Source organism: Zalophus californianus, chromosome 12 (assembly GCF_009762305.2).
Source record: "Zalophus californianus isolate mZalCal1 chromosome 12, mZalCal1.pri.v2, whole genome shotgun sequence".
In the NCBI taxonomy this organism is placed as follows: Eukaryota; Metazoa; Chordata; class Mammalia; order Carnivora; family Otariidae; genus Zalophus; species Zalophus californianus.
In genome coordinates, this window is record NC_045606.1 from 44,110,761 (window position 1) to 44,134,184 (window position 23,424).

General features: G+C 38.2%; 1 protein-coding gene across 7 annotated transcripts in view; it reads right to left on the minus strand.

The window, feature by feature from the left end:
* THSD7A (thrombospondin type 1 domain containing 7A) overlaps positions 1 to 22,369 on the minus strand; it is a 431,400-nt gene extending 409,031 nt beyond the window's left edge. For all 7 annotated transcript variants that reach the window (XM_027574085.2, XM_027574087.2, XM_027574084.2 and 4 more), the window contains exon 1: positions 21,824 to 22,369. In XM_027574085.2, coding sequence (XP_027429886.1) covers positions 21,824 to 21,995 — 172 coding nt within the window. In that variant the 5' untranslated portion in view covers positions 21,996 to 22,369. The remainder of the gene's footprint in view (positions 1 to 21,823) is intronic.
* Between the last annotated feature and the right edge of the window lie 1,055 nt (positions 22,370 to 23,424).

The window sequence follows — 23,424 nt, forward strand, 5'->3', positions numbered from 1 at the left end:
ATACCAGCTCCATTAAGTGTCTAGATCACACATAGGAGATCTGGAAACCCAGAGGGAGAAGAGTGAAGAGCGCATGTGACTGACCTAGGAGTAAAGACGGCAAAGGTGTCAAAAGGAGCCCACTGTTCTGCAGAAGTTCAAAAAGTTATGTTTCTGATATACAACGGAATATTATTCAGCCATAAAAAAGAATGATAGCTTGCCATTTGCAACAACGTGGATGGAACTAGAGGGTATTATGCTAAGCTTAATAAGCCAGTGAGGGAAAGACAAGTACCATATGATTTCACTCATATGTGGAATTTAAGAAACTAACAGATGAACATGGGGAAAAACAGAGAGAAGCAAGCAATCAAACAGACTCAACTATAGAGGACGAACTGAGGGTTGCTGGAGGGGACGTGAGTGGGAGGATAGGTTAATCGGTGATGGGGATTAAGGAGGGCACTTGCGGTGATGAGCACCGGGTGTTATATGTAAGTGATGAATCACAAAACTCTATTACTGAAACTAATCTTACAGTATATGCTAACTACCAGGAACTTAAATAAAAACTTAAAAAAGAAGAAAGAAGTTCTGTTGCTGGAAGTGATAGCATGTATACCGAGCCATCGACCACCGCCCTTCCTTTTTTACTGAGATCTACTCTTTTTAAGGACCAGAACAAGTCTTTCACATACATTATTTCACCTAATGCTGACAGAAAATCTGTGATGTACAGATGAGTGAACTGAGGCATAATGAGGTAAAGAAAACTGTCTGGTAACAATACTAGAAAGTGCCAAAGAGGATTTTAAACTAGCTGCATTTGAGTTCAGAACTTTCATCGCCCCTCAAAGTATCATGGATTCCAAATTAATGCAGACTACATTACTGAGTGAATTATAGTTTTAAATAGTCGTATCTATTCATATAAAAGTTTAACACATATAACTTGAAATTTGTAAAAAGATTTTCCTAAAGAACTGGGGGTGGGGGTGGGGTGGAGGGAAGGTGTAAATTCTGTTTAGATTTGAAAAAGTGAGTAGCTATAAGATTTTCCTTTGGTACCAGAAAAAAAAAAAAAAAATGACAACAAAGGCAGTGACAAAAATAACCACAAAAATCTGTAAGTTATAATCATGCTGCTCTAATTTGCTCAAGAGCAAGCATTTCAAAAGTCTGTGATATTATGCAAATAGTATATTATTCTAATTAGGCAAAACTTACAAAATTATAATGACACATATTTAAGAATATACATGTGTACTCTTATAATGCATAGCTAATAGGAATCCATTTAAATCAGTTCACATAAATGATTTTAGTGTTATTTTTACAAAATGAAGATTTCTCATTTCACCGACAGTATTTCAGTATGATTTTTAAAGTCATTTAAATATTGCCTTTTCTGTCTACTGTGCATGATGTAGTTAGCTCTAACCACAGAGAAACATCTACGCTCTTTGCAAAACTTTTTTGTCTCCAACGTAACAGTTCATTTTCCCAAGGCTGAAACATCCTATTTTTGAGTAGAGGAATCTTCCCAACTGTAGCACTTCCTTGCTCTATCACTAAGAAGCCCTTAAAAACCCGTTTCCTTCCTCAAATCAGAATTTCTTGGGCTTAACCTCCTCCAACACTGATACAGACATGGCACCTGCATTATCATCACTCGGGGATTTCAAATAAATGCACATACTTTGACCTCACCACTGTGCTGTTGAATTAAAATCTTGGAGTAGGGAAAGGGGATATGCATTTTGGAACATTTTCTCATGTGCTTCTGATACAGACAAAAGTTTGACAAACACCATCCGTGTATTGGAGATCTTGAGACTAGCGAACCTGGTATCTTGACTGTGTGATCACTACACTGTGGGAGGAGCCAAGAAGGGACAGAGCAAAAGGGTTCTCTGGGTCCTGTGCATGTGCTAAGAGTGGGACAGCTTATTTGGACTGAGTAGTGAATAGAATATAAAAGAGAAGAATAGAGGGAAAGAGGCTGAGTTAAGACTAGAGTGGGAGTTATTTTTTACACTTCTACTTTTCCCAATCTATGTATCCTTAGGTAAGTTAGTCAACCTTTCTATGATTATGTTTATTAAATATTTCCAGCAGTATTACTCATTCATTCATTCCTCCATATATTTGACTACTCTCTCCCTCCTAGAATGTGCCAAGCTCTGTGCTATGCTATCAAAAAGCAATGAGAAAATCTAGACATGACATCTCTCTCCTTTAGAAACCTTAGTATTGTGAAGAACACCTATATTAATTAAATAATTGCTCCCCCTTTTCTCTCCCTCAAACACACATAAAAACACTTCTTCACATTTGTTTTCTTCAAGGTTTGATGCTAACATGATATAAACCCAAGTGACCACTACTAAATGCCTTTTTACTCTGAAGTGTTTTAATAAAAGCAGTGCTTCCTAGGTATATCTTTTACCCTTTTTTAAGGTGGGGGGGGCAGACAGAGGGAGAGAGGGAGACAGAATCTTAAACAGGTTCCACACCCAGCACAGAGCCCAACATAGGGCTTGATCTCATGACCCCTGAGATCATGACCTGAGCCGAAATCAAAAGTTGGAAGCTTAACCGACTGAGTCACCCAGGCACCCCTTTTACATTTTTTTCTAAACTAGATGCAGGGGATCTCTGTGCCACACCTCAGAGCTTCTAAATTGCACATGGTAGTTGGCTGTGGCCATATGGGTAGATGCCACACTGATCACATGACACAAGCCTAGTCTAAGACCTGTGAGGGGGTGAGCTGGCAAAAGAGCAAAGCAGGAACTTATCTGTACCAATATTTCAAGTTGGCATTCAGCTACAGGTCAAGATAACAGCCTCAAATAAGTGTCTGACAGAAAGCTATTCCCACATACTATTTATTGTGGGTATCAAGAGGACCATAGTTATTTGCTATATTTTTTATCAACTTAAAGTCTGCTTTCCTACATATATAGATATGAAAAAATAATAAAAGGTAAAAGTATAAAGCAAGTCATTGATTTTACCATCTTTAACATTTGAAGATCTATAATACTATAAACCAAATTGGAATAACATTAGATATTGCAATTTTTAGCCCCACCCAAACACAAATTTATTTTGAATAAACCATTTTAAATGTGACTTGAATTACTCACAGTATTAATTTATGACAAGGATTAATACAGTATGCTTTTTTTTTCAAAAAAAAAAAAAAAAAGATGTATAACACCTAAGGGTTGGTCCTAGCAGTTCACTCTCTGTAAAAGTTCACCTGAGAGAGGACAAGAGTTAAAACTGAGAGCAATCACTGAAGTTGGGGAGAATACCAAAAGGGAGTAGTTGTAGCCTTCTTAGGTACTGAGAGGGCTCTTTAGAATGTAAAAGCCTTTTAGGTTGTTAATTCACACCTCTGTGCCTTAACCATGTGCATCCCATCATCTCTCATCTCTTGGGGTTTTACTCACGCTTTCCAAACTAGCTCAACTGTCCACACCTCTGGCAGGCCTTTACTGGTCCTTGCCCTTCCCAAGCCCAGATGAATTGATCCCTTCATCTTCGGTGTCCTTAGAGCACTTCAAATATGCCTGCTCAGTAGCCCCAGTCACATTGATTTGCAGTTGTGTGTGTGCACCTCTTTCAAAGGTATGAGCTTGTCAGTGACTGAGGGCCCAATCATGTGTGTCTATGTTTCCTCACAGTCGAAGAGGATCTAGGACAGGGTTCAGTAAATTATTTGTGCAGTAAATAAAGAGGCTCAGAGGGTACCACACCTTATGCTGATGTCACTAATAAGTCTTTTAAAATGGGAACGAGGAGGAGTGCCTGGGTGGCTCAATCGTTAAGCATCCGACTCGGTTTCCGCTCAAGGTCATAATCACATGGGTGGTGAGATCGAGCTCTGCATCGGGCTTCCCGCTCAGTATGGAGTCTGCTTAGGATTCTCTCTCTCTCTCTCTCTCTCTCTCCCTCCTTTTGCCCCTCCCCCTGTTTGTTCTCTCTCTCTCTCTAAAATAAACAAATCTTAAAAAAAATAGAATGGAAAAGAGGGGAGGAGAATAAGTTTGCTTGAAAGATGAGATCGTATTTTGTCTCCACCTCAAATTTATCTTTCCATTCTAGATCCATTAATACAACATAAAAATAAGATACATACCAAATACACGTACATGAAGGCAAAATCACTGAAGATATTAGCACACCCCTACAGTCATTTAATTTCAACTCTCAAAAGTGTGAATGTGAGTAGGATATATGGGTCTCTAAATTTTTGAATGTAGAAAGTCATTCAGAAAAATACTTTTAAATATGCCTTAAAAGTACAAAATTAAATGAAAAAAGACTCATCAAATATGGTTTAATTCAGCATCCTACCATATAATTTCTTGCAGTACTTCCTCATAGCTCTATTACAGCAATACATTTTTGTTCATACTCAAGACTCTGGTGCACTTCAACGTTTTTGAAGTGCTTTAAGCATCAAGATTGACTACAGATTAAATTATGTGCAGTATAATGTTAGTATTAAGTACATTTTATTGGTTTATATTTTAAAACTTTGTGTGTAATGTCTTTTCTGTCCATTAAGCAGACTTTGATTAAGATGCCAAATTTCCTGTGCACATTAATCAAGAGAATTATCAAATGTGCGCGCGCGCACACACACACACACACACACACACACACACACACACACACACACACACGGCAACTTAAAATAAGGGCATGCACTGTATAAAAGTTATAAAAAAAAAAAAACCTTCAAAAATGGAAAAAATACTCCAAGTTTTCTTTAGCGGTGAAATTGCTATCTGGTAGTATACTTCATACTTATGGTTCAAAGCACTTCTACAGTGTGTTCATGATGCATTTAAGAGTAACTTATCCTCTTTGTCAAGAGGGACTTTTTGATATAGGTCCAACGTTTAGTAAGAAATGAACACATCTGAGCTCATATTAAAAATCTTATCACATCGGTGGTAGGAAAAACCTCACCACATAAATCGCTGAATACCGACAGTCCTAATTTTCATCTCTTTCATCACATGCCCTAAGATATATAGTGTCTTCAGAAAAGTCATTTTTAAAGGACAAGAGACAGAATGAAAATGTTTCCAAAACCTATCTACTGTAATGTTTGCAAAGAATCTCATTAGAATTTACACCAGTTCTTTTACTTTCAATAATAAATTTTAGCTCATTTCACAGCTGTATCTCATACAGCAGTCCACACTGAATATATCATTGTTTAGTTGCCTGTAGACAAATATAATCATGCCAGCAGGTATTTACTTTGTCTTTTTCGGGGAAAACTACAGCTGGAATGCAAGTCTCCCTGTACAGGGCATTGTAAAAGTCAGCACTTCTACTGTCTATAATATTCCTATTCAAGAAATTTTGTCAGTTTATATACTTGGAAAATCATCCCCTGAAATTAGAGGTAAACTGCAGTACTGTACCAATACACAGCACAGATGCTCAGACCTGGAAGGTGGGAGAGAAGGGAAAGAGCTTAGCAAAGAGAACTTTGAGAATGAATAAAATTTGAGGCTACATAGGAGAGATGAATGAGATGTGTAAGTGTGTATGCAAGAAAGAGAAAGCACATGAGAGAAAGAGAAAGAAGCTCTGTGGGATATTTTGAGAAAAGTAAAAAAGGATTTAGGATGTTTTGTTATATGGTGTTCAGTATAAACTCCTGTGTTATACTGCCAAGAAAATCCACAGTTTAAATCTATAAAACAATTTTTTTAAAGGGATAGAAAAAGGATAACATCAATATACTGAAACTAAATACTGAGTTATGACTTGAAACAGCTCTTTATACTTTTCAATGTTAAGATTCACTGCATGATGGAATATGAAAATATATTTATATTTGATTATAGGCCAATAAATTGTTTAGAAAAAATGTTATTCTATGTCACAAAATTGAAGAAAGTTATGAAAATCAATGTTAAAATCTCAAAAACACCGTCAAATGCTCAGTCAAGATACCAAAGTCAAAATATTTATCAAAACACAAACCTGTAATTATTTCTCTACCTACACTTGTCTGAAAGTATTAAAACAAAATTTCTGTTATTACCTATTATTTATATATTATACCATATAATGCTAATTTAAATATTTGAATAAGTATCACTTAGATCTTCCTGTGCATATTAAATATATATGATTAAGTCAGTCTCTCTTTAAGTCATTACAGCTCCTTCATCCTTACTACTTGTTTTCACTTTACTTGAAGATTTTACTGGATGATCAGATTAAAAACCCAAAAGGAGGGCGCCTGGGTGACTCAGTCAGTTAAGCATCCAACTTTTGATTTCAGCTCAGGTCATGATCAGGGTCATGAGATGGAGTCCCATGTCGGGTTCTGCACTCAGCAGGGAGTCTGCTTCTCTCTCTCTCTCTCTTTCCCTCTCTCCCTCCCCCTGCTAGTGTGCGCTCTCTAGCTCTCTAAAATAAATCTTTCTTTTTATTATGTTCAGTTAGCCACTGTATAGTACATCAATAGTTTCTGATGTAGTGTTCAGTGATTCATTTGTTACATAAAACACCCAGTGCTCATCACAGCACATGCCCTCCTTAATATCCATCACCCTGTTACCCCCGACCCCCCCTCCGCTCTGAAACCCTCAGTTTGTTTCTTGGGGTCCATGGTCTCTCATGGTTCATCTCCCTCTCTGACTTCTCCCCCTACGTATTTCCCTCCCTTCCCCTATGGTCCTTCCTGCTATTGCTTATGTTCCACATATAAATGAAACCATATAATTGTCTTTCTCTGCTTGACCTCCTTCACTTAGGATAATCCCCTCCAGTTCCATCCATATCGATGCAAATGGTGGGTATTCACAGTTTCTGATGGCTGAATAATATTCCATTGTATATATGGACCACATCTTCTTTATCCATTCATCTGTTGAAGCTCATCTCGGCTCCTTCCACAATTTGGCTGTTGTGGACATTGCTGCTATGAACATTGGGTGCATGTGCCCCTTCTTTTCACTACATCTGTGTCTTTGGGGTAAATGCCTAGTAGTGCAATTGCTGGGTCGTAGGGTAGCTCTATTCTTAAATAACATCTTGAGGAACCTCCATACTGTTTTCCAGAGTGGCTGTACCAGCCTGCATTCCCACCAATGGTGTAAGAGGATTCCCCTTTCTCCGCATCCTCGCCAACATTTGTTGTTTCCTGTTTTCTTAATTTTTGCCATTCTAACTGGTGTAAGGTGGTATCTCATTGTGGTTTTGATTTGCATTTCCCTGATGGCTAGTGATGTTAAGCATTTTTTCATGTGTCCTTTTGGGACTTCATCAAGATAAAAACTTCTGCACAGCTAAGGAAACAGTCAACAAAACTAAGAGGCAGCCCATGGAATGGGAGAAGATATTTGCAAATGACTCTACAGATAAAGGGATGATATCCAAGATCTATGAAGAACTTCTCAAACTCAAAAAACAAATAGCCCAGTCAAAAAATGGGCAGAAAACATGAACAAACACTTCTCCGATGAAGACGTACAAATGGCTAGCAGACCCATGAATAAATAAATCTTTTAAAAAAACAAAACCAAAAACAAAAGGAGCTCCTTGTAGGTATCCTATCAAGTGTGCTCATGACTACATCAGCATATTTTCCTCCTAAATGTGCTTTTATTCTTATAAACTGGGTCCCCTAAATCAATTTCCTGTATTTTCTACTACTTACCTTCTAATTACACAATGATATCTTGAAACTTCAATGAGTGTTCTTGAATGACAATTACATAACTGAAGTTACTGGAAAAATATATATTGTGCTGTGAATTAAAAAAATATGGTTCTTCAGTCTGGTAGTTCCTCAAATCATACAATACAAAGCTACCATAAGACCTAGAAATTTCATTCTTAAGTATATTTACGAGAAATGAAAAATATATGCCTACCCAAAAACTTGTACATGAGTGTTCATAGCAGCATTGTACATTATAGCCAAAAAAGAGGAAACAGCCCAAATATCCATCAAATGATGAATAAAATGTGGCATATATACACAATGGAATATTATTCAGCAGTAAAAGGAAATGAAATACCAATACACAGTACTACATAGATGAACCCTGAAAACATGCTAAGTAAAATGAACAGTCACAAAAAACCAAACAAGGTTTAATTCCATTTGTTGGGAATGTCCAAAATAAGAAACTCTATAGAGACAGTAAGCAGATTAGTATCTGTCTAGGCCTGGGCCTGATAGGGAAGAACGGAGAATTCAAGCATGAGAGACTACTGGGTTCAGGATATTTTGGGGGTAATAAAAATGTTCTAAAATTGATTGTGATGATGGATACACAACTCTTATACACAATCAAGTTGCTAAACAAATGGCTCTGTGATAGCAATTCCAATATTCAGCATATGGCCAACCAAGAAAATTCATCTTAGTTATAATGATAGAGTACAAGAATCACTCCTCTAATTTCCACATTCTTCATTAAATCAAATTAATTTAGCTTCTGGATGATTCTATCAGGATAGGAAATTACTTAGAGAAGAATGTTCTTGAAATCTCTGAAAACTTGCATGATTTGAGACATCAAGATGTTCATGGTGCTGCAGTGCTTGACCACTCTATAGATTTATTCTCTTCTTCTGGAATTTTCACAGCTGAAGCAGTTCAAAGCCAATTCTCTTATAAAACAAGCCAAAGGAACTGAAGAAGTTACATTAAAACTTGCACAGTGAGAGATAGGGAGTGAAATATAACTTAGCAACAGTCAAAGCTTTCCTTATGGATTATTTGATTCCATAAATCCAAATCCATTTTGATGACTTTCCCATTAGAGAGGTGTAGTCCCCACTGCAAACTGTCAGAAGAAGCTGTTTTATAGAGCAATTGAACCCTATGATCTTTGCTGCATTTCTGTGATTACATGCACCAGCCCAGGGCAGCAGATGCCTTTCTCCTTCTAGCTTCTTTCATTCCAGAAGGCCCCTTAACTAATGAGAACTAATGAAGCACAGCATGTAGGGAAGTGGAGGGAAATGTCAATATTAGCTGGAAACAGGACTGTTTAGACACTTCAATTTCATTTTGGCATTCCACATTTTCTTATGCAGTCATTCTCTAAAACTCGAAAAAGTATCTTTTTAATATTTTCCATCCTTCTATTTAAGCCTCAGATTTCTGAAGACCTCATATGATTGCCAAAGGCAGAGGTTGTAAACTAGGGCCCCATAATCCAACTGTGACTCACTAGATATTGTATGCAGTCAGCAGTGTTGTCCCTTATGATATTTTTTTAAAAGTGAACCCCATCTCTAAATGATGGCAGATGATTGACCTGGAGTAGGGTAAAGGAATGGTGTTCCTTCTTTGGGTGGCCAAGCCCACACAGAGAAGAATGAGCACAACCAGCCTCTACACCATGCCTGGTCCACTTCACGTACACTTCATGTACGTTCTCTGTCACTCACCCCACCAGAGAAATACTACATAGGTGTAAGGTTTACTTCCTTTTACATTGGTCTAATCAAAACTGTAGAGAAAAAAAAAAAAAACCAAATCACCCTTATATATAAACCTGAAAGAATACTCTACCTTTGAAATAACTATGTTTAATTATCATTACCTAAAGACAGCTTTCTAACAGGAAGTTTTCAGGGAGAATTATAATAGTTCATTTACAAAACTAACAACCTTCTAAAATTTGTCAAATCACATATGAACTAACATTTGCAAATATGTTTTGTATTTTATCCAACTAAAGAGACTTGGGATCCTAGATTCCATAAGTCAAACAAAAGCCAGGCTCCTTACTGTGTCCCGCTCAGCGCTGTTCTCCTATGGGCTCTCCATATAAACATTCACCCTTCTTCCTATCCCAACTCAACCCCAGTATTTTACGCCTCAGAACTTCTTAGTGTCCCTGAACACGTTCTATTTAATTTCTTCACACCAGCTCCACTTTGTCTAGAATTCTATCTCGCTATAGTCTTTGTCCATTTTGGAAGTTGTTTATTTTTCAAACTTGTGTTTTATGAAATCTTCCCTTCCTGTCTCCTTTGGCAGGACAATAAACCCTTTCTCTGTTCCACATATATGTATGTTTCTATTTTTGCAAAACATTACCCAGACAAGAATTACTTATTTACACATGACAGAGAACTTCAGGAGTGGGGGGGGGTCCATGTGATATTCACATTTGCTCCCCGGCACCGAGTTTGGTGTCAAAAAAGGCACTAAGTGCTTGCCAGTTTTACTTAAATGAACTGATTGACACAAACATGAAGAAAAGGGTAACCAAACTCTGTGACTGGATTCCCTGAAGTTTGTGCAGTGTAGTGGCTCTGAGTGAACTACATTTCTTACAGGAAAAAAATATACATTATATATAATAAATATACATAGTATAATACAATATATATGGTTTAGATAAGTGTGCATAACGTATGCACAAACAATATATAAAGATCTTCCTCCCTTTAGGATGGGGTTACACCCCAAAAAACCCATCTTAAGTTGAAAATACTGTAAACTGAAAATACATTTAATACACCTGTATTATATATGTATACATATTATATATATTATATATATATATATACACACACATAAAATACATATATATAAAAACAACAGTTAATACATATTATTCCATCTGGGTCTGTTACCAGTACTGCCTTATTGATAGCATAATCAATATAAACAATTTACAACAAATATTTTATATAAATGAGGTTCACGGATACACTGGCAAGCAGATGCTATTAGAAGGAAAGTACTTCTTGGAAATTTGTGCAGGCGCTTCAGGTTTAAGATATTGTTCAGGCACCAAAGTGGCCAACACAGGAAGATGGTTAGACATAAAAGAATCTGTAAGTTAGTGGAAGGTAATATAAGGACTTATATATTAAGGTATTTTATATGAGCGAGTTCTTGATGAGCATGAAGTTGGAAAATGAAATTTTCTAAAATAAAATGTTAACATAACTCTTTGTATATTTTAGTGAAACGTATTCATAATTGTTCACATTTTTAAAAGTCATCACTTTAGCATTCACTGTAACATTTGAGATGCTATAACTTCCATAATGCCAGATAAACTATGAAGTCCTGTGCAGTAATAGCCATGAATGACTGTGCTGTTTGCACATGCAGGCTATGCTGCATGTATTTAAGCATCTGGGTATGGATGCCTGTGTGTGCATGAGCATGCTGGGGATGATGCACTGAATTATTGTAATTCTGTCAGAAGCTTATAAATTATACATAAACTCTAGAGACTGTACAGATAAAACAGGTTGTAATAGGCATGTAACAGTTGAATATCACTCCTCCAAGTTGAGAAACATTTTAGTTTCTTACAGAGGATTTTGAAATCTGGAGGTGTTATAAGTAGGATATTTACATATATGCATATACACATGCAGAGTGTCTACATCACTCACACACACACACACACACACACACACACACACACACACACACACACGACTATGTACTTCAGGAGAGGAAAGAGGACTTTGAGAGAGGATACCTCAACACTCACTGTACACTTCCTGCACCCTCTCACTCACAGCATCACAGAACAGGAAAGTCTTGCCAAGAATAATCTCAGGTGTTTCCACACAAAGGAATTTTGGAACACACAGACCCACTTAAAGAGTCACACCTCCAGCATTTCCTGCACGGCAACAATATGCACAATCCCAAGTAAAAATAAAACACTAAGGCAGAACGTCTCGGTATTTCTTAACTATACTTTGAACAACTCACCAAACAGCAGAGGTGAGGGCTGGGTAACTACGAACTGGCCCCGACAGCAGGGGAAAGCAGAAAAATGCCAGATGCAGAGAAGCGTGACATGCACATGCAGATCCAAGAAGGAAGAAGAATGAAAATGAAGAGAAAAAAAAGACTCCGATCCAGAGACAAACGATCTCTAAGAAGACCTTTGCGGTTCACACCTACAGTACAAGATGACATTTACTGAGCGCCAACATGAGCCAGACACCATCGAAGTGCTCTGCAGTTCTGTCTCAAGATAACCTTTAAAGTCATGTGAAGAGGGAGATACTAATATCATACATATGGCATGGCTGAGGGATGGAAGACACAGGGATTAGGGTTCATATTCTCAATAAATTACAAAATGAGGTCAAGATTCACATGTGGCTCAAAGTTGATTTTGGAACATTCCATTTTATTTATTACACACACAAATGCACATAAATATATATTTTACTACTTAGCAACCAGTACTTCTTTCATTTCAAGCTGTAGCTTCAATTCTTTTCAACTAATCTCTTTCACTGTCACGGGGAAGTAACTGAATAGAATGGATGGACTCCTCTGACATGTATAGTTGTGCTCTCTGATTTTGAGAGAGAAGACAAAAATAATCTTTAAATAGTGCAACCCGAATAGGCAATATATGTGTTCTGATGCCATTCTTTAGCAGGGATGTGACAAAACATACTGGCAAACACATCCATCTACAATACTCAGTATGTGCTGTTATTGCTACCGCGATGACAACCCAAGGGATAACTTTTTATCCAGACAGTGTGGCACAATTAGAAAGTCCTGCATTCACCCTATACCATGAGTTCAATGAGTACCACTATATAATCAATGTCTACGCTTGATACATTTGTTTAGGAAATTAATTTTCCCTCAAGCTCTCTATAGAGTCCTAGGTTAAGTACCTGGGTAGTACACTGTGTTTATACACACACACACTATCTCCTTTGGAGCCACTGTTCTACTTTCCCCAGTCCGGGGGTGCTCAACACTCTGTGTCTGTGGAAAGGTTTGGGAGAGCGAGCTAAGTAGTAGGCTGCCTTGACAACTTGGTTCCCAGGCCCACTTACCAGGAGTTCAGAAGACTTCCTCTGTTTCCCAGAAATTCAGGAGGATATTTTGCCAGCCTCCAGGGAAGAGCAAGGAAAAGCAGATATGCAACTACGTGATTTACCAGACCCGAGTCAGCTAGAGACCCCGCACGTGTGTCGTGCACTTGAAAATCCCATAAGCTTGCCGGCTCCATTTAACCTTTAATATATCACACCGTTTTCTTCCTCTTCAAGATACTGTTTATCACTTCCAAACTCTCTCCCAAGGTGTTCCCTTCCTGGAGGAACAAAAGACAAAGTGTAGGCCCATCTCCGTGTATTGCTTATTTTCTACTTAATTTCCACGTGTATTTTCTCTTTATAAAATACTTGTTTTTAGCAGGAGTCCTAGCATCAGGGCAACAAGAAGTGGAGCACATGCAGCTAGACTGAAACTTCGACCTCTGTCACCTGAGGGTTCTGCTTGCCCTCGCTACTACTCACATGGTGGAAAGACTGTGGATCCCTTAGTGGAGAAGATATACACATGACAAGCAGAAGAAAAGATGATACTCAACACCACAGGTCATTAGAGACAAGAAAATGCAAGCAACGATGAGATACAACTATGGGCATTAAAATGGCTGAAATTCAAAATACCGACAGCACCAACAGAGACGTCGAGCGACATCCACTTTCATTCATTGCTGGTGGGAATGCACATGGTACAGCCACTGTGAAAGACAGTTTGGCAGTTCCTCACAAAATTAAACATTCTCTTTACCATATGATCCAGCAATTGCGCTCCTTGGTATTTACACAAACGGAGATAAAAACATATCCACACAAAAAACCGGCACACAGATGTTTACATCTTGGAAGCAACCATGATGCCCTTCAATATGTAAATGGATAAACAAACTTTATTATATCCATAAAACAGTATATTATTCAGGGATAAAAAGAAATGAGATATCAAGCCATGAAAAGACACAGAAGAAACAAATGCATAATTACTAAGTGGAAGAAAAGGCTACATACTACACGGTTTCAACTACATGACATTCCCCCCCAAAAAAAGAACAAGTATGGAGACATAAAAGGGTAAAAAGATGAGCGGTTACCAGAGATTTGGGAGGACAGAGGAATGGGTTGAGGGATGAATAGATGAAGCACAGAGGATTTGGGGGGGGGGGGGTGAAACTACTCTGTATAATCCTATAATGGTGGATACACATATTAGCGGATATATGCCTTCATGTATTTGTCCAAAACCATAGAATGTATGAGAGTAGCTGAACCCTAATATAAACTATGGATTTTAAGTAATAATAATGGATCAATACTGGCTCATCAATGGTGCACATGTACCACACTGATGCAAGATGTCAATAATAGGGAGAAATGGGGGGAAGAATGAGAGGTATATGGCAACTCTGTACTTTCTTTTTTGTAAACCTACAACTGTTCAAAAAATAAAGCCTATTAAAAATAATTTTAAAAGAATAATCTTTAAAAGATGATTTGTCTGTTTTCACATTTCTTCCTTTGTTGTGTTGCTCTCTTAAAATCTTACATTCTCCCCAAGTCGTTATAGCCATGCAGAGCTTCTTCTGAATTTACAGAAATCACTCACTAAGTTCTATATGGACTATCTCTCTCTGACGGCTCCCGGGACATAGAGTCTCCCCCTTCAACATTACCCAATTACATGGTCATTTGAAAATTATTGTCCATATAAAGAAGCACATTTGTGCCTTTTCTCCATATCTCCTTATTTATTTCTTCATAGCATAACTATGATACAGTAAAAATGATACCCTAGAGATTATGATTTCACCTGGTAAACTATGCAAAATATCAATTAGTGCAATAGTTCTTCTGGAAATTGAAAGGGCATCCTTTTGGTTAGGTCCTGTTATATATCAGAAGCAGTAGATTACTTTTTAGTATCACTGTTTTCAGTTCTGCCATGTTTCCTCTACTCTTTCCCAACATGTTTTTAATTGTTCTATCACTTCCCCTAAATATTGTTTTTCTTATTGCTTGGGCACCCTAGGATTAAATGCAAACTCCTTTATTTTTCATCATTTTAATGCATTCTAAAGCATCAAGTATAAAGTGCTGATAAAAAAAATAGAAAAAAAATTCTACCTTATGACTCATTGGCACCTCTATCTCACACTCTATGATGTTCTGTTTCTCTAAGGTGAGAAAACAAAATCAGAGTTTAAGTAACTTGACCAGTCAGGGAGAGGCAGATTTAAACAATGGTTTCCGATCCCATAGTCTGTGTGCTTTCAATTCCCCAGTGCTGTCCCCCTTATAATTTGTTGGAATATCTAGCACTTAACTGTATCATTTTGTAATTTCTACTATATTTACAAAAAAAAAAAAAGAATGCTTGCAAGAAAGCTAATGCACATTACTGGACTTGTTCCAGGTCATTACAATTAAGTAGCCATTGTATTATACAAGAGAATAACAGCAATAATAAAAACTGCTATTCACTGAAGTTCTCATATATATCAAACTCCACCAGAACAGTACATATGCTACCATATTTAATTAAACCTCAGAAAACCTCTATATAATACATATTATTTATCTGTATTAGAAATGAAAGGAAAAGATCCAGGGAGATGAAATAATTTAATAATATGGATAAAATACAAGTATTGTGATCCATGTTACTCTGGATTGACACTGATGCCCATACTCTGTCCACTCTGCTCCAACCCTATTTTCCATTTAATGAGCAAACTGTGTCACATTCCAAATTAGGCAAAACTGAAGTACAAAGCACTTTTACCTGGATAATGCCAGCCTCATGTTACTACTACCTGGAATGACATCCCTCTCTCCTTTCTTATTTAATGAATGGTAGGATTAGGATTAATATTTTTCCATGTGCATTACAGAATATTTTATATTAAGACAAGTACATGAAAGAAAATAAAAGGATAATACTTATTTTTATTTTATATTGAAGAAGTAAGGGATTATTTTACGTACAGTTAACTTCGTAAAGGACACAGTGATTGTTGTTAAAAGTATTGCCTTGCACTGGATGAACTTAGCTCAAAAGTGTTTAACGTGAGAAGTAATTTCCTTGAGAGAAAACACACACCTATAAATACCCTAATCACCTGAATTCTGAGCAAGGGCTAGTGTGCAACTATTTCTTGGATTTCAATGTAAGTTCATTGTTAGAAATATTAATTCAATTTGGGACTATACCAAAATTAAAATCTTTTGCACAGTGAAGGAAATCATCAGCAAAATGAAAAGCCAACCTTTGAATGGGAGAAGATATTTGCAAATGATATATCTGATAAGAAATTAATAACCAAAATATATAAAGAACTTGTATAACTTGATACCAAAAACCACAGATAACTGATTAAAATGGGCAGAGGACCTGAATAAACATTTTTCCAAAGACGACATATCAAGAGGGCAAACAGACATACGAAAAGATGCTCAAAATCATTAATTATCAAGGAAATGCAAGTCAAAACTACTATGAGATATCACTTTATACCTGTATCTCACTATATAGTGAGATATCACTATATACAGAATGGCTAGAACCAAAGAGACAAGAAACAATGAGTATTGGTGAGAAGGTGGAGAAAAAGGAACCCTCATGTATGGTTGGTGGAAATGTAAATTGGTGCAGACACTGTGGAAAACACTATGGAGATTCTTCAAAAAATTAAAAAGAGAACTACCATATGATCCAGCAATTCCTCTACTGGGTATTTACCCAAAGAACACAAAAACACTAAATCAGAAAGATATAACAACCCCTATGTTTATTGCAGCATTATTTACAATAGCCAAAATATGGAAGCAACTCAAGTGTCTATGAACAAAGTGTATATGTGTGTGTGTGTATGTGTGTATATAGACACACACAATGGAATTTTACTGAGCCATAAAAAGGATGAGATCTTGCCATTTGTCAAAACCTGGATGGACCTAGAGGGTAATATGCTAAGCGAAATAAGTCAGAGAAAGACAAATGCCATATGATTTCACTCATATGTGGAATCTTAAAAAACAAGTGAATAAACAAAAACAGAAAGCAGAAACAGACCCATAAATACAGAGAACAAAGTGATGGTTGCCAGAGGGGAGGGCGTTAATGGATGGACAAAATGGTGAAGGAGAGTGGGAGATACAGGCTTCTAGTTCTGGAATGAATAAATCATGAGAATAAAAGGTACAGCCTAGGTAATATAGTCAATGGTGTCATAATGCGTTGTATGGTACAGATGGTAGCTACACTTGTGGTGAACCTAGCCTATATAAATCTGTCAAATCACTGTATTATACAACTGAAACTAATCTAACATGGTACATCAACCATACATCAATTAAAAAATAATAAATTCAGGGCGCCTGGGTGGCTCAGTTGGTTAAGCAACTGCCTTCAGCTCAGGTCATGATCTTGGAGTCCTGGGATCGAGTCCCACATCGGGCTCCCTGCTCAGTGGGGGGTCTGCTTCTCCCTCTGGAGCTCTTCCCTCTCGTGCTGTCTCTCATTCTCTCTCTCTCTCTCAAATAAATAAAATCTTTAGAAAATAATAATAATAAATTCAATGACTTCATTAAGACCTTTCTGAAAATATCTGTGACAGAAATTGATAGAAGTTGGAGGTATTCACGATTTTCTGTCCGACTCATGTTAAGTCAATCACATTTTATTCAATGCACTGATACTCTTAATTTAGAATTGCCAGGTAAATATTATTAGTCATAATTATTACTGAAAAAAATTCCACATTCTAGAATATTAAAGAATGAAAAACTAACCCTTACCAGTAATTATCTTCCAATAATAAGTGCTTTACCTCTGAGTGTATGAAATGTTTTTCAATTATTCACACAAAGACAAGCTACCTTTCAAAATAAATATGACAAAGAACTGTTAAAACATTTAACTTTTTCATTTTAATAAATATTTTTAATATATTCTGGGGTTGTCACTATTTAAAAGCAGCAGAGTAGTGATTTAAACACCTCTGGGTTATTTGACTTTATCAATATTATACCTTTTCCATTATCTTATTATTCAAATAAGTTTATATCTCTACCACTCCAGTTAAAACATCCTTTTCCCAAAACACTTAAATATCTTACCAATTCTCCCTTTTACTTGATCATTTCTGAACTATTTCATAATTCTTTCCAGTCTTTCAGAAAATGTCTTACACTTTTTACCACCATCCCCTTCAGAAAACATCTTCCATTTAGCACATATTGCCATTTTCCTCGGACCTTTTCCGAGCACACTTTCTCTGACTCTTGCATTGGTTTCTCTCTGACAGTGGCCTTTTAAATCTCAGTACTCTCTGTGAAGTATCCTGGCCCCTCTTTTCAGTATTTCTCTTCTTTTAATGATCTCTGCAACTACCATGCTCTGAAATAGCATACATTTATTGAGTTCCAAGCCTACACTTTCAGCCTAACTCTTTCTCCTAAACTACCCATCCACTCACTAGTTCTCCCATTAGATTTATTCATCTGAATGGATTACTACCTCAAGCTTAGTATAGCTAAATTAAATTGATATTCTTCTTCTCTAACCCCAGGAAACCTGCTCTTCCTTCTTTCACAGTCTTGGTCTCAAGTAACTGGGTGCAGATATGATGGAGATCTTCATGGGATGACTTCCTCCTCTCCTTGGCACAGAGTTCCCTATACTCTAAAGCTGAATAATACTTCTGCAGTGTGACCCCCCAGCCCTCCTCTATTCACTCTTCACTTCTATGGTCCTAGATCTTTTCCCCTTTGCCTCTCAGTCCCTCTCCTTACTGACCTCCCAGCCTCTTCACTTCTCTCTCTCCATTCTGGCCCAAGAATATGTCAATCCTCTGGAAAAAGCTTCCAACAGTTTCTACTCGCTTAGACGTTAAGCTCCAGACTCTTTACCAAAGTTTGAAGGTTTTCTTACAATCCTCCCCAACCCATCAAATTGGCATTATACCCATTCATTCCCACCAAAGATCCTAGACCAGACTTGCAGTACTTTCAAGATCTAAGAATGTTGTTGTGCCTTTCATTTTCATTTTCTCTCTTCCTTCTGCTTGAAATGGACCTCCATGTCTCCCAGAGGAGAAAAAAAATGGAGCTCTCACCCTTCAAAATCCCAATATTAACTCCTCTTTAAAACTCTCCACAGCCCCCTGTGGAGAACTACCATATGATCCAGCAATTCCACTGGATGTCAGCTACACAACATCCCTGCTGTCAGTGTTTTGTTCATGAGAATGGTACACCAGGTTGTAATTGTATATTTACAGTATTGTTCAATTGTTAATTTCTTGAAGGAAGGGATGACAATATCCTAGTCAGCCTGGACCTCACTGACTTCATGTAACTCATACAGTGAGTCCTCAATAACTTTGTGTTGTGAGTCGACTTAAAAAAACTTTCATATAATATATACTTTAAACTTTCATATTCTATACATTACATATCACATATCATGTATTATAGACCTTATGTATTATGTACATATATATATTACATGTATATCCACATGTTAATAAACTATGTATACATACGCATATGTGTATTTATGGTGTAGGTACGTGCAGACGTATAGACACATATCAGACATGTTAGGGCTGAAAAGGTCCTTAGATATCATCTTTTCTAATCAATGAATATTACAAACTCAGAAACCAAGAACCAAAGTCACTAAATGACTTGGGCAATGCTCTGCAGCTTGTTAGTGATTGACACAGTGTTAGAGCTCCTGTCCTAGCTCCTCATCCAGTATACCTTTTACTACACCCCTGTAATTCAATGATCTGACCAATAGTGTAACTCCCTATAATCTGCTGTACCAAGACCAAGCGTATTCCATTGAAACAGACATCCTGGATGGTCTCACCTCATTTTCTCTCTCAGTTCTTTTTCTGACTCTTTATTTTCATCAAGTGATATACACTTAATGATTCTTTCACCTCTACATTTTCATTTCTAGTCTACCCCTCTCCTTTAAATATTCTCTTGTTCTTCTGATAACAACTCTCAGTTTCTTTATACAAATAGTAAAGCCTAAGCCTCCTTTCCCCCTGGAAAAAAAAAATAAAGAGGTCATTATTTTCCTCTCCAGCTTAATTAATTTTTTCCACCAAATCAAGGACCACGATCACAGGGATGCCATTATCAGCTTCAGCATGCTAGCTTATATTTGCACATGCACATAACTTTGACATTTACAGATTACTTTCTCATAACTCACTCATTCAATCCTCATAACACTATGAATGGTCAGAAGATGGTATCATCACATTTATATGCAGCTGAGAAAACTAGGGGTCAAAAGTTAAGTGAACTGCCAACGTTCCTACAGCTAGCAAGAGCTGGAACTGGTTACTGGAACCAAGGTCTCCATATCCTTGCTCCTGAGAGTTTTCCACTATTTTAAACGATTTACTGGCTGTGTTCCCACCATGACATTTAGGTTGACATATATTGGCACCTGAGACACTGCACAGTGAATGTTGCCTAGACTCTTCTTCAATCTGAATTACTGCTTGGCTTTTCTTACTTTAACAGCACAAATTTCAACCAGGCAAGTACTACTTTGCCCAACACTTACCTGAGAAGCTCTTACCAAGCATTCAAATAATACCATTTAATTGTAAATTATAGTTTGATTATTGTTCATTGTTATGACCAAGCCTTTGAAAAGTGAAATCATGGGTTTAGCTAAATTAGAGAAGGTCTTCAACTCTTGGTTTTAAATTGAAATGAATTAATATGATATTAAACTCCGAGTGTTAACAAGAATGGCTAATGCTAACATCCACATGGCTTTTCTAAAAGTGTGTGTGATATTTCTTGCAACATCTGAGGACAAATCAGGGCTTGTAACAAATTTCTGTTGAATCTGCTAAGTTGCTGGATAGATGCAACTTCTTTAAAATTTCAGAATATCGGTGTAATTGTAGAGTAAACTAATCTGTCTCTGCAGCAGGGGGCTACAGACAGCTAAAGGCAGGAAAGAGACCCACTCTGTAACTTGTTTGCAATCCCATGACAAATACATCTTTTCCCTCCTTTCTATTGCAGCCTCCTCTTAATGGTTAGGTATTGCTAAGAAACTCTTAATTTATCCCTACTCCTAAGCAATAGGAATAACGCGTCTCACTTCATTCCTAAAAACATGCCAAGTTTCAGGTCTGCTGAAGAATTCTCCTCGTCCTTGGGGGGGGGGGGAGGGCGGGGAGAGCGACTAGAGAAAGGGGAGTAATTCCTCACTTGGTATTGTTTTCCTGCCTGTCACTGTCCCACCAGGACCTCTAGTAGGCACTTTGCCTGGAGGTTCGGAGGCACAATTAGTTGCTGCTTTTGTTAGTTGGTTGAAAACAAAGCAGAAGAATTCCCAAGGCAGGAAAAGTTTAAACCTAAACATCCTTAAAACTGTGCACTTTAAAAATCGCGCAATTCACTCGTTAAGATTGGTCTTTACACCCTCTCCGCGAGCTCACTGGAGCCCCCACTTGCCTTTAACTGTTAGAACTACCCTCGCTTGGCTTGTTTCCACGTGTCCCACATATCACAAAGCTCTACTTAAATTCAACTCTATACCCACATATATCATGGCCCCGAGCAAACTGCCTCAAGACAGAATACAGACCGGCTCTAAGCTGTGTGCCTGTTCTTTGCTGGAAATATATTTAAGAAACTCCTAGTAGAATGAAAACCAAGAGGTTAAAAATGCACTTCCTTATAAAAGTGCAGGGTTGGTTGTGCTCATTAACTACAGAGCTGCGAGAGAAATATCATTCCGGTGACTCACGAATGCTTCTTGGTTGGTAGGTTTTTCTTTCCTAACAGCATCGGACATGACCCACTTTGCTTCCGAGTAACCGTACTTTTTACCTTAGGCTCCCAGGACACGCGGGCTCTCATGAAGCGCAGGGGTCCCTGCTGAAGCCCAGCAGTTTTGTAACATGGACCCAGACGTGAAGATGAGAGGAAGGGAGAACTCTGTCCCACTTACCGGTCTTCCACAGATACAGGGTGGGTGCCCCAGCCTCGCCTTGAGCCGCAGCCCCGCAGGCTCCCGGGCGCAGCAGCAGCAGCAGGAGCAGCCGCGGCAGCGGCAGGACGCCCCGGCGCGGGCCCGCAGCGCCTGGGCTCCCGGACGCCGAGCGCCTCGCTCGCAGCCCCATGCCGCCCGCAGCCGCTCCAGCGTCCGGATCCGGAACGCGGGTGGCAGGCAATTTTTCCTTGCGCTCACACCGTCTTCCCGAGCAGTACAGAAAGCAAAGCGCTTTCCTGCTATTGTTCGTTTCAGATGAAAAGGAGGGAAAGCGCGTTTAACACCCGGGAACAATAGCGTCCGCGGTGGCCGCGGTGGCTGCCGCCGCCTCCGCCGCTGGCGGGGATGCTGCTGCGGCTGCCATTCCGCGCAGAGTGGCAGGTCCTAGCGGAGAGGGAGGCAGCCGTCCGCAGGCGGCCCCAGCTGACTGAGCAGGTCCTCGAGGTCTGGGAGGCAGCGCAACCCGGTCGTCGCCAGCTGGAGAGAGAGGAGGGGGGCGTGAGCCGAAAAGCAGCGAGAGGGGGCTGGAGGCAGGAGGCGGCGAGAGCGCCAGGGCAAGAAAGGAAGGAGCGAAAGGGAGAGGGGGCACCGGGATCCAGCACGCCCGCCCAAAGAATTCCCTTGCACATGGTGCGATGAAATATGTTTGGAAGGATACACCAATAAAAAAGAATCATCACCCGACAGGCTTCAGCATGACAAATAACAGGCATTGAAATTCATCGTCATCCAAGGAGTCAAACGCTGGATCTAGGGGCATGCTATTCTTCGTGTGTATTTACACAAAGCATCAGTGTTTATAATTTGTTTTTAAGCCGTGGCTTCTGAATTACTTTCCGTGGGGAGCAGTATTTATGATCAGATGCGAAAACCATAGTCGAAGAGCAGAATTGTTTACTTGCTGTTGAAATGCCTTTGAACACTTTCCTAAATGTTGTGTTTCTTTTTAACTTAATCTGTTCTCAATAGAAGTATGAACAGTACTGACCCTAACTGTGACAAATCAAAGCACATTATCTTTTAAGGTCTTTAAAATCGAAATAGTATTTAATTAGCATTCACAATGCTAATCTAGTTACTTGGATAAAATTTTATAAAAGCAAATCATAAAATTTTATTTCAAATATGCAGTAAATAAAAGTGCTGTCCCTTTATCTGTTTCTGTCAAAAAAATATGCTACCTTTAAGTATCCACAGAGTTGTGAGTAAAATTAAAGGGAAAATTGGGTTTCCATTACTTGGGTATCTCCAAATCTGTACATTCCTTACTTAAAAATCCTGGACACTAATTTCCCTGAACTCTTGCTGTAGAAAAATGCCTTTCATAATCTAAATAACCTAATGTTTTGGGGTCTTTTGTTCTTTGTGGTTTTACTTTCTTAAACCATACACAATAAAGGAATGTGTGAGAAATCAGGCAATGTTTGCCCTTTCTCTTTCTCTCTTTCCCTCAGTGATAACCTTTTATTAATTCATTTTCTAGTAAAGCTAAAATAATAAGGCATTTAGCCAATTAAAAAGTCAGCAAACAGAAAGCCAAAGAAAACTCTCCACATCCG